Source organism: Amblyomma mixtum, chromosome 1, assembly GCF_055824585.1.
Source record: "Amblyomma mixtum isolate Tamu chromosome 1, ASM5582458v1, whole genome shotgun sequence".
In the NCBI taxonomy this organism is placed as follows: Eukaryota; Metazoa; Arthropoda; class Arachnida; order Ixodida; family Ixodidae; genus Amblyomma; species Amblyomma mixtum.
Genome location: NC_143012.1, coordinates 316,144,866 through 316,157,347, shown reverse-complemented (window position 1 = coordinate 316,157,347; position 12,482 = coordinate 316,144,866). Strand labels below are relative to the sequence as shown.

The 12,482-nt window shown below is 45.9% G+C and overlaps 1 protein-coding gene across 2 annotated transcripts in view; it reads left to right on the top strand.

Annotated features, from left to right (window-relative positions):
- Nup98-96 (nuclear pore complex protein Nup98-96) overlaps nt 1-12,482 on the top strand; it is an 85,133-nt gene that overhangs the window by 33,221 nt on the left and 39,430 nt on the right. For both annotated transcript variants that reach the window (XM_089567053.1, XM_089567051.1), the window contains exons 15-18: nt 3,452-3,532; nt 5,001-5,320; nt 9,238-9,377; nt 10,381-10,494. In XM_089567053.1, the coding sequence (XP_089423179.1) occupies nt 3,452-3,532; nt 5,001-5,320; nt 9,238-9,377; nt 10,381-10,494 (655 nt within the window). The remainder of the gene's footprint in view (nt 1-3,451; nt 3,533-5,000; nt 5,321-9,237; nt 9,378-10,380; nt 10,495-12,482) is intronic.

The window sequence follows — 12,482 nt, the reverse complement described above, 5'->3', positions numbered from 1 at the left end:
GAACCCAATGCAAACGCCCTTCAGTTTAACGAAATTCAGTGCAGTGCGTGTTTCAGTTTTACGAACGTATTCCGCGGCGCCACATACGTCTCAAAGGTCATACTGATCGCTTCAACGAGTATAACACGCCCTTTTTACTGCATATTTTTATTCCGAGAACGGCGCGGCCATGCTTTAACAAAATAGGCTACCTAGACAGGCTCGTAGCCAGCACAAGCCATAGCTGGCTTTGCACAGCCATTAGCAGCCAAAGCCATAGCCGCAGCTACAGCCTCAGCTCTACTAGCCCTACTGCGAAGAAGCTGCGCGTGCTTCGTGCTAACAATGAGTGCCAAAAGAAAACGCTTGTCTCTTGACGAAAAACAAGAAGTTTTACGTCGACTGGACTCCGGGCAGCGTCAAGTCGACGTTGCGAAAGCTTTTGGAATTCCAGCGTCATCGCTGTCTACCATCAAGAGCCAGCGCCAAGCGATCGCGGCCGCATCGGAAAGTGCGCAGCTCGGCCCCGCGCGCAAACGACTGTGCGCTGGGTATTTTAGCAAAGTGGATGAGGCTGTCGCCACATGGCTCAAGGATTTAAGGTCCAGGAACATTCCGGTTTCTGGACCCATGATACAAGAGAAGGCCGTTGAATTCGCGGCGCTTTTCAGTGTTACCGGCTTTGAAGCAAGCAGTGGATGGCTGCATCGCTTTCGGGCGCGCTACGGAATCGGTTGGAAGCAGGTCTCCGGTGAAGCAAGGAGCGCGGACACCGCTGCTGCAAGCACGTGGCGTGAGGAAAAATTGCGCGACGTCATCAGCGCCTACAGCCCGGACGACGTATACAACGCCGACGAGACTGGTGTATTTTACCAGCTGCTTCCGGACAAAACCATGTGCTTCAAAGACGACGCGTGCAAAGGTGGGAAACACTCAAAAGTGAGAATTACAGCATTGTTTTGCTGCAACGCATCGGGCACCCACAAGATGAAGCCCTTAATCATCGGCCGATACGCCCGCCCAAGGTGCTTTAAAGGGCTTGCATCGCTGCCTTGTGATTACGCCCATAATTCAAAGGCCTGGATGTCGCGCGACCTGTTTACGAAGTGGATAGTGGGCGTGAACAATGAAATGGCGAAAAAGAATCGCAAGATTTTGTTAATTTTGGATAATTGCTCGGCCCACTTAGTTGACACTCGTCTCAGCAACATCCGAGTCGAGTTTCTCCCGCCCAACTGCACATCAATCTTGCAGCCTCTTGATCTTGGCATTATAAAAAATGTGAAGGTGCACTACAGGCATCGGCTTGTGCAGCGCATTCTCATAAATCTCAGAATGCAGAAGCCTGAGCCAATTAATGTGCGACAGGCAGCTGAAATGCTCACAGGTGCTTGGTGGACTGTGAAGCCAACAACGATTGTAAACTGCTGGCAGAAAGCAGGTTTAAATGCTGCAAACTGGACTGCTGTTGATGCCAGTCCTGAAGAGGAAGAAAATGACAGCGATGAAGGGAGCTCTGAACCTGGTGACTGGAAGGAATTGTCCGAAAGACTGGGTACAGACAGCCCTCTGCCTTTTGAGGACTATGCCTGCTGTGACTCCCAGGTTGAGACATGTGCCACGCTGACTACGGAAGACATCGTAGCAAGCGCACTACCTCAGGAACAAGAGGAGGAGGAGGAAGAAGAATCTACGGAAGGAGCACCAACTGAAGAAAAAATTTCAGCTAAAGAAGCATTGGTGTGCTTGGAAAAACTAAAGACCTTTGCTGCCCAGCAGACTGTTGTGCCGGAGAAAGTTCACGAGGGCTTGGACATAGTGGCCCAGTTCACAACCGCTGCAGTCTTAAGTGGACAAGTGCAGAAAAAGATTACCGCATTCTTCACAAGGGCCTAGGTAGTGAATATCAACTTGCAAATAAATGGGTTGATATCATTCGAACACCCTGTTCTTCCTTTAGCGCGAGATAACAAGCTTCGACATACTTATTTCAGTTGAGTGAACTTTCACTTCAACAAACTTTTTCTTGGGGTCCCTCGAAGTTTGTTCAACTGAAGTTTCACTGTAATTCAAAACTCGATAATTCGAATTTTCGGATAATTCGAACTACACTACTTGGTCCGGCCAAGCTCCATAGAGGTCTGTGTATAAAAAAGCCCGTTAATTCGAAAGCGAGTCGGTTACGTTACGGATAATTCGAACTACGCGCCACCGCGTCTGGGCGGCTTGGCACACAGCATGTGGCCAAAAAAAAAAAGCACCTCCTCCGCATAGTTAGAGGCTGCGTATGTCCTAAACGGGGACAGAAGATGGAACTAGATAAAACCTTGGAAGAGTGGGTAAAGCTTAAATGGCGCCATCGTTGGCGCGGTGGCCGGCGGCACCGGAGGGAAGGGGGTTGGCGACCGCGCTGGCGGCTGCCTACCCTCTTTTCCGCGCAACCTCCGGAACTCGCAACTAAATGCTCGTTAATTCGAGCCCTGTTAATTCGAAAATAGGGATAAGCACTGTCAGCGCGGTCCCAGCCAACGCCCATGAAGGCTATGACTTCGGACGGGCGCTACAAATTACGAGCGAAAAACTTTTTTTTTTTTTTCTTTACGAGTGTCGTCCATGCTTGCTTCCACCCATTGGTCGATCGCCAACGGAAGCACGCGCTCAGCGGCGAACAAGACGCCAGCACAAGCGCTGGCACTCTGCCAAAGTTCCCTTCCCCCTTGCTGGAGCTAACGTCAAAAGTGATGTTATCTCTGCGCAGCATCTTGGCGCGCCGCCAAGAAATGCGTTGTGGGCCGTGACGGTGCCAAACGGAGCGTTAACGACTGACGCTTTTTTTTTTTTATTCTTAGGCAAAAATCGGGGGTGGGTGGGTTCATTATGTGAGTAGGTTCGTTACGCAAGTAAATACCCTACATACACCGCAATGCAAATGGTTCTTGTTGGTTTTTTTGGGGCCATTCGATAATTCGAACATCATCGGATAATTCGAATGTTTTTCCCGGTCCCGTGAAGTTCGAATTAACGAGCTTTTACTATTAGTTTTACCAATCTTTTTTTGGCATTTTACAGCAACGTGCCTTAAAGGGAACATGGCGCTTTCATGATGCAGTTTATTTATCATGAGCTTCCTGGCTTTCGTGCTTAAAATGTTCATTCTGGCATTTTCGTGCACTTTTTTTAATCCCCTGTCTTTCTTCATGGCTTCTATTGCATCAGACAATTTTTACATTACTTAGCTGTTAGTTGGCCGATGAAATTGAAGCAGCGTGGCCGAAGAAATCAAATGATAAATTATTTAGCAGCCGTAGGTGAATGCTACATGATGATCCGTGTACTATGCTAATTAATGTTTTACGTGTCATTACAAAGAAAAAAAAAACGCAACCAAAAATGTAGTATTTATACTCCTTTAATGATCTTCTGAAGTTGTGTAAGGTGGAAAATTTGTGTTTACCTCATTTTTTTTTTCCAGTGCACCTGTGAATGACGGACCCTCTCCTCGCAATGAGCCCAGTTTTACCATACCAAATGCACAAACGGAAAAACCTGTGAGGTTTGTAACCCATTGCAGTCTCTGCTTGAGCCTTAGTATTGCATGCAGCTGGTCATCATCAGCCTGACTACACCCACTGCAGGGCAAAGGCCTCTCCCATGTCTCTCCAATTAACCCTGTCCTTTGCCAGTTGCGGCCACTGTATCCCCGCAAACTTCTTAATCTCATCCGCCCACCCAACTTTCTGCCGTCTCCTGCTACGTTTGCCTTCTCTTGGAATCCACTCCGTTACCCTTAAGGACCAGCGGTTATCTTGCCTCCGCATTACATGCCCTGCCCAAGCCCATTTCTTCCTCTTGATTTCAACTAGGATGTCATTAACCTGCGTTTTTTCCCTCACCCACTCCGCCCTCTTCCTATCTTTTAACGTTACACCAATCATTTTCCTTTCCATAGCTCGCTGCGTTGTTCTTAACTTAAGCTGAACCCTCTTTGTTAGCCTCCACGTTTCTGCCCCATAGGTGAGTACCGGTAAGATAGAGCTGTTGTATACTTTTCTCTTGAGGGATATTGGTAAACTACCATTCGTGATCTGAGAGAACCTGCCATATGCGCTCCACCCCACTCTTATTCTTCTAGTTATTTCCCTCTCATGATCCAGATCTGCGGTCACTACCTGCCCTAAGTAGACATATTCTCTTACTACTTCCAGCACCTCACTGCCAATTGCGAACTGCTGTTCCCTTGCTAGGCTGTTGAACATTACTTTGGCTTTCTGCATGTTAATTTTTAGCCCCACCATTCTGCTCTGCCTGTCTAACTGATTGATGGGCCGAGGGTTAATTGGTTTGTTCATAGAAGGTTGCAGCCAAGTACTGCACCGGGGTGGCCAAATCCTGTTCTGATGAGGAAGTGCGTACAAATGCAGCTGGTACAAATTTTTAACCAGAAACTTCATGCTGGCACCTCATTGAAGCTAGTGCAGTGATATGTGTACTTTTAGGAACCAGAGTAATTATTTGTGCAACTATGTTGTGATAAATACGCATAACGTGCCCTGTGTTTGGAAAACTGCACAACCTCTTTGTCTTCTTTTAGGCTCATTTCCATCCTTGAGATCTTCAAGCAGCATACTTGTGTTGGGAACATGTGCTAATAACAAGATGGCAGGAAAGCCCACATGTGAAATTTCACATAGGACTTACAAGTAGTGGTGTTACTAGCAGAACAAGAGGTTGTCTAAACTACTTTCTATTGCATGCTACATTGTAACTTGCGCGCCTCTCATGTACGCATCAGCACACCTCTAAGTCTAGAGTATGTCGGTTTGTGGAGTGGTGTGCTGCTTTTGCCCCTGACCATGCAGTGCTCAGCTGGTCTGTCTATTCAGGTGCAGTTCCACGAGTCTTCCTTTGCTCTGGAACATGCTGCACCTTCACCTAGGCTGGCAGGGTATCATTTGTGCTTGAGTGTTTCAGTCCTGTGTATTCATGCCCCGTGGTGGTGGCGGTGGATGTATTTTTTACAGCAACCTGCAGAGCTTGGATGACACAGTGTCGTCCCTTGGAGCTCGCGGTAACAGGCTGCGCTGCCTGTCAAATTCAGATTCGGCAGACGACTCCTCTCATGCGGACCCATCGCCTGACCCATTGAAGCCCCCACACCCGGCGGGCATTGTGCTCACTCGACCTGAGTACTTCACCATCCCGTCAATGGATGAGCTGGCATCGATGGTGGACTCCGATGGCCACTGTAATGTGGAGAACTTTGCTGTGGCGCGGGAGGGCTATGGCAATGTCTGCTTCCCAGGCTACATGGATGTCGCTGGCTTGAACCTCGATGAAATAGGTGAGTCGGCATGGCAAGCTCAGGCATGATATGCAAAGTCCCCGGGTGTTGTGAAATCTGTATGCGGGAGCAAAGCATGGACCATGGCTTATTTCAGCCAACTTTAGGTAGAGAACTCAAGTCAATCCACTTCTTGCTTAAGAGATATTTACACAGTCTGTGCTCATTCCTAGAATCAGCAGCTTTCTCTGATGAGAACAAAACAAGACCGTTGCATTAAATATGTTCCTGTGATTATGCATTGGTTGTGTGTGAAGGATAGGCGATTTCTTTTTAAGTATCATTTTTTTTTTTATTGCTTGGAGTCGCTGCCATGGCTCAGTGGTTATGGTATTCAGCTGCTGACCTGAAAGGTGCAAGTTCGATCCCGACCACAGTGTTCGCATTTCGATGGAGATGTTGAAATTATCCGGAGCCCTCCACTGCAGTATCCATCACAGCCTGAGTTGCTTTGGAATGTTAAACCTTATCAACGACAAACCATTTCATAGCCTGCCTAAAGCCTGTTCTAGTAGAGCACTGTATGGAAGCGCCTGAATGGGCATGCATGAATTTCTCTCCGTAAAGGTGTTACAATCGATCCCCGATGTATCGAACTCTAGGGGGATCATGAAACAGTTCAGTATTATATAGATAGTTTGATACATAAAAAAATTGCAATAGGGAGGCTTACATGTAACCTAGAAGTAAGAACACGTTACCAGAATGCCGCCAGCCGGCATTCTGACTGCTCGCAAGGCGCAGCTAGGTGTAAACTGCTGCAGCAGTTCACACCTAGCTGCAGATGCTGCTTTGGAACTAGTCACTACCTGTCATAGAATGTCTAGTCCCATTACCTGTACACTATAAATAGAATAATTGCTCATTAAAATTCAACACCAGTTGCTTTGTGCAATGCCTTCTGCAGCGAAGGCCGCCATGCAAGGGTCACCGCAAAGCTTTCGTTAACCCCTTAACCGTTTTGGACGAGCTGCGCTCGTCCTTGCCAAGCCGTCCCCAAACTGTTTTGGACGACTGTAGCTCGTCCTCGCTGAATAGGTTCTTCCCTTCACCGTTTCGGACGATCAGGGCTCGTGTGTGGCTTAGATAGCATTTTGCTCGACAGATGGCAGCACTGACCTGTTCATTTCGTTTTCTTCTACCGCATAAACGTTTTTTTCGTATGGCAACCTGGGTTTTAAAAATGGCATCCGGCGGAGGCGACGCGTGTATTCCTAGCCCGTCTTCGCGGAAAAGACGCTTTTCTTCGTCATCTTATTCAGACGATGGTGACTCAGACACCGAAGTGCACATTGTTTGAGGGAGCGAGGACGACAGTGATGACGTTGTGCTGAGCAGTTTTTACGATGAAGAGGACAGCTCAGAAGCGAACTATGCGAGCGTGCGTCAGTGGATGAAGTTCGACGTCAGTGGCATCCCAACGTAACCCCCTCGGTTTCCTTTTCTGGCAGTTCCTGGTAAGATGTTCACTATAAGCTAGCCTGATGATGGTCATTCTTTAATTTTTATCGCTCATTACCAGCCGGAAGTTGGTTTTCTGTATTGTGAGGAATAATAAACTTCAATATGTTAATTTGACTTTGTGTTTGCTGCAAATATTTTTTAAAGATCGAATGCATGATCTTTATTGTGATAATAATCGAAATCAGGAATAAAAAAAATAAGCAGTTTTGTTAAGAAATTCGTTGATGTAAGAAAACGGTGAAGGGGTTAATTAGGCTGGCTTCACCACATGATAGCAATATGGCCTGGAAAATGACTGCAAGAGACGAATGCCTCCCTCAAGTGCGCCCCACGTTCATCTCTTCGTGTGGTTTCACAGCGCTAGCTTTGTCAGTTGGTGCCCAAGACCGCGCTGCTGACCCGTCTCTGCATGCAGAAAATGCTTGAATTGTGCCATTAAGAGAAATGCCACTTGCCAGGCCGCTGTGCTCAGTTCAACATATTGAATGGCCCCAAAAAAATTGTAGCTTTGTATACAGCACAACTTTCCTACGCTTTTTCACACAATTTTCAAGGGGATAATTTGTGTTTGATATAGCTAATAATTTGAAATATCCCGGTTGGATATATCCGATCTCAACTGTAATGGTTAGGAAAAAAGAAGGGGGGACACAGTCGGATAGGTTAAAGTAAGGAAATCAGGTGATGGTCACTAATGACGTGTAGCATGGCAGATCAGATATGACGAGGCCACAATGGTCTGGAGCCATAACCAGATACTGCTTGTTTTTTAGCTGTCAGTTTGAGTATAATACAGTCAAGCCCACTTATAACAATATTCAAGTGCCATGGAAATACCATTGTTATATCCAATAATTGTTATAACAGGGTTGTGCCGAAAAAAAAGAAAAGATGACAAACTTCACCGCATTTACTGACAGTAAATACCTGGAGGGGTTTGATTGTTCTAATGCCTGTAAAAGCTCATTAATTCGAACTTCAGGGAACCGGAAAAATTTTACTGATGACCAAAGCACCGCCATCACTGCGCCACTGGGAGCTTCGCGCACCTCCACGTCACAGGAATCAAGCCGTCTTTCCGGAAGCGATTCTTATGGGAAATTCAAGAAGCATGCAGAACTAAGGGTGCGGTGACAGCTGACAAGAGAAAAAAACCGCGCTGGCTGCATGCGCGCGCACTGCACCGACTGATTGGGGGTACGCGTGGCGCACGTAGCCAATGCAGCAATCCAGCAGCTCTCCTGACGTGATGACGCCTGCCTCTTTTGCTTTCGTGGCGTTGCTGCGCCAGCTTAGTCCATTGGTCGGCCCCCCACGTGCGCGCTTTTGTGTTGTAAGCATGGTTTTGCTGGTGTGGTTGTAGCATTTCCTTATTTTTTTTTCTATAATGGCTGACACTCAATTACCAGATTTAATTGTTATAACAAGTAATGTGCCTGGACAGCATTGCTATAAGCAGTTTATTTTACCATAGAACACATGGAAAAGCTGATGGTGCCATGACTGCCCATTGTTATATCCGATATATTGTTATAACCAGTATTGTTATAAGTGGACTTGACTGTATTAGTCTTAAAGGAAGTGTTACACATTAGGATACATAGATCACCGTGTGGTATTCACCTACGGCCTCTAAATAATTTGTAACTGGATTTCTTCACTCATGCTGTTTCAGTTTCGGTTTAGTCAACCAAACGATGGCTGTGACATATAGTATAGCTTTAGGTCAGGTGAGGCTTGAAAAAACCTGCAGTGTAAACATTGATATGTAGTTTTAATTCGCTACACTTTAATCAGCCTTCTTAGCTGGTGTGACAACAACTGACGTATCAGCAGTTGAATTGCTGCTTTTCTTTGTGCCTCGTGTCCTAGAGAGCAACCACATGTCACAGTAATTGTTCTGTTGGCGAAACCAAAACAGTGTCAGGAAGAAATTTAGTTATAAATATTTTAGTGGTCATAAGGGAGCATCACTAGGTGATCTATGTATAAATAATGTGTAATGCAATTTTTGAAATATGAAAACATGGCAGCAAGAATTTGCTGTCTATAGTCCTTTAATGAGTGAAAGTGTGGTGCATTGTATTGCTTACGTGACCAATTATCAAAAACAATCAGTCATGCAAAGAACAGGCAAAGTTTCTGCTTTCTAGAGATTTTTCGTGTTTCCCATGAATTTTGTTTGTCCCATGAATTTATTTGGGCGCGGTCGGGCACAGCAGGTCAATGAAATGCATAGAAGCATGAGAGGACTTGTGTGCTCATCTGCTAGCAGAATACTGCCTCACTGACTGACAAGGCAAAGCACTAGTGAATTTTTTTCCATGATTCCGCATCGTGCAAACTTCTGTCCATGACTGTACGTATCTTTCAGCTTAGAGCTGTTGTGTTCTTGTGCCTGGTGTACCTGTCATTGAGCGTGTGCCACTCTGGATCGCTTTTCTTGTCCACAGTACACTTTCGCCGCATGGAGATCACCGTGTACCCTGACGATGATAACAAGCCCCCTGTCGGTCAGGGTCTGAACCGCAAAGCACAGGTTACCCTCGACAGAGTGTGGCCAGTCAACAAGACCAATCGTGAGCTGATACAAGTAAGACGTTCTTTGGTTATCTTTCCTATACTCTGGAAGGCTTTGGTTCTGAAAACATCGATGGCTGATTTAGTATGTGGAATCTGGAAGTGTGCAGTGTATACAGTCGTAGTCACATTTGCGGAGTGGGAAGGGAGTCCCACAATTTAAGATATCTCTTATAACCGATGTTCTTGACCAAGATTCAAAGATAATTTGTCCTTTACTACCGTATGTCTTCCATACCCGATGTCTGTTGGTCCACTTAATGGGAGAGTTGGCGTGGCCAAACAAGTGTGCGAAAAACTTGAAGCCTTCTTAACCACATTTTAACCACAAAGAAGAAAATGTGATATCATCTGGAAGTTGTACCATCCCCAGATATTCAAAAGTACCCTCCAAATTTTGGATGTAGGCCCACTGCAAAAAAATGGATTAAGGTGGATTAGTGGGGGATAAATTGGTGGATTAACCAGAATTGTATGGCAGATTGTTTGGGGTTAGGGAGTGGATTAGTGGGAATTAGTGGGTGATTAAGGTGGAAGAGTTGATGGGGTTAGTATGATCATATGTAATAATCCAGTGGAAGGCGCTGGAACATTCTAGTCTAGTTTTTCAAATTTGGCAGTGCTTATGATGTCACGGCCCTCTCGACCATACAGGGAATTTCATTATGGAGAAACCCGGCGGTTTTCGCAAGAAAAAAACCTAAATGTTATCCCATTAAAATGTCTTATTCCCGATCGTCCGTTACATCCGTGTAGCTTACAATGGGATTCAACTTTGAAATATTCACAGAACATGTATTCTTACCGGTGTGCACAGTTGTTACTTGATTAATAAATTTTTTTCCTGAGACCAGGTTCTCTCCTTTTTTATAGTGTAATAAAAAATGTTGGAGAAAGCCAGAAATGGCTTAAAAGCACTCATCGAAAATTTTAACCAGCCAAATGTTTGGAAAAACAACTTGCACAGCTGCTGTTTTGTTGTTCGTTCTTGACATTTTTTTTTTTTCTTGTTGCAGGACCCAGAAAAATTGAAGCAACTTGGCTATCAAGAGAAGCTAGAGAGAAATACAGCCAAGATAGGAGGGCGTTTTCTGGAGTACAGGCCAGAAACTGGCTCATGGGTCTTTGAGGTCGGTCAGATTATACCATATAGGATAAGAGTCATTGCTGCTAGGCTGGTCTACTCATTCAAGTGCGGATGTGTGTCTCTTAGCGCTTTTATTTTAGTCTCGCTGTTTGATCCAGCATTGGGGCATTCATGAATATTTGGATACAGTCTAGCCCGTTTATAACGAAGCCACTTATAGTGAAATAGCGGTTATAACGAAGGGATTTCAATTTCCCATTCCCATTTTTGCATTTTCAATACATTTTGGGTCCGGTTTTAACGAAGTAAATAAGAGCGCGTCAGCGGATATAACGAAGAGATTTAATACCAACCGAAAAATAATCTGCCAATGAACACATTTTTGCGTCCTTGAGGCGATTTTTTCCGCGAAAATAAGAGCAAAATTCGGCTGACGGCGTCCTTTCGTGGCATCGTCTGCTCTCCTGCGGAGCGAAAGGTTGCTTCACTGCATTGCATGGCACGCCGGTCTCGTGTTGCGCCGTCCTTGAACGCCGTCACAGCGTAGAGCGATAGAGCACGCCGCGCAGGGGAAAAATGTAAAAAAGAACAGAGACAGACGACTTTTTTTTTTCGATGACGTCTCAGAGAGCGGCCGTCTTGGCCAATTGCGGTTCTCTGTTTCTCCCAGGCAGTCGGCGCCACGGCTGGACTGCAGTCTGCAGGAGGTGTGGCAGCGCGCGCTTTGTTTTATGTCGGTGCCGCGGTGCGCAAGGCAGGGAGAAAGCACGGCAGCATTGTGCATGTTGGAAGCGTGGCTCATTTTTATCGTTATCGCGGATCGTTGTATGCTGTTTATCAGGACAGAGTTATTCGGCTTGATCTAGCTGGTGAACGGACAACTGAGCGCAGTGTCGCACTGTTCCAGGTTGGGAGCACGGCGAACGCTACTGAGATCGCGCGTGACGCCATCGGAATGCCGATGTTTGCATTTTTTTTTTCGTAGTCCGCATAGTACGAAATAGCGGATATAGCGAAGTGATTTCCGATTCCCGCCGACTTCGTTATAACCGGGCTAGACTGTATAGGTTTTCGAACACAAAAATGCTCCTATTCATGCATGCTACAGTCAGTGCAAGGTGGCTAGTGTGCGTCTTCACAATTTTTGAAACTAAATTGGCATTACTGCATGGTAAGCTAGACAAGACTAGCGTGGCAGCATTTAACCACCCACATGTGACATAGCTTTGGTGTGGACGATTGTGTAGTGACGTCTCTTGCTGCTTCATTCCATGTCGAGCCACTGCAGCTTTTACTGCCCTGCAAACCTCATAGTAAACGTTTTTCACATGTAGCTCGGACTTTATAGCGTGCATAAAGGGGGCTGCTTGAACATTTTTTATTAGAAACTTGTGAGTGGCAGCTCTGTTCATTGATTTCTGTTGATGTGCTCAAGAAACTGACATTAAGTTCACATCATATGCGGTGCACTCTAGCCGCCGCGGTGGCTCAGTGGTTATGGTGCTCGGCTGCTGACCCGAAAGACGCGGGTTCGACCCCGGCCGCGGCGGCTGAATTTCTTTGGAGGAGAAATTCCAGACGCCCGTGTACTGTGCGATGTCAGTGCACGTTAAAGAACCCCAGGTGGTCGAAATTTCCGGAGCCCTTCACTACGGCGTCTCTCATAGCCTGAGTCGCTTTGGGACGTTAAACCCCATAAACCAACCAACCTTCATTATATCCCCGTTTGTCTGTGGTCATTGGGCATGCACTGAAAGTGGTATTACTGAATGTGATTATTCTTGCCTGGTTGCATTAAGTACACTCCTCGAAACTTATAAGAGTATGGTGGCTAAAGCATTTGAGGCTCTAAAGCTGCAATTTAGTTGATTTCGCAGGTGTCTGATGGTGTTGATTAGGCCTGGGTGGATATTCGACGATTTCAAATATTCAGTCAAACAGTAAAGTTCTATCTGAATGTTTGGCACTTGAAAGTATTCATATCAAGGGAATAATGTTTTTGGAGCACTTGCTTCGGGTGGTTTCGATTCA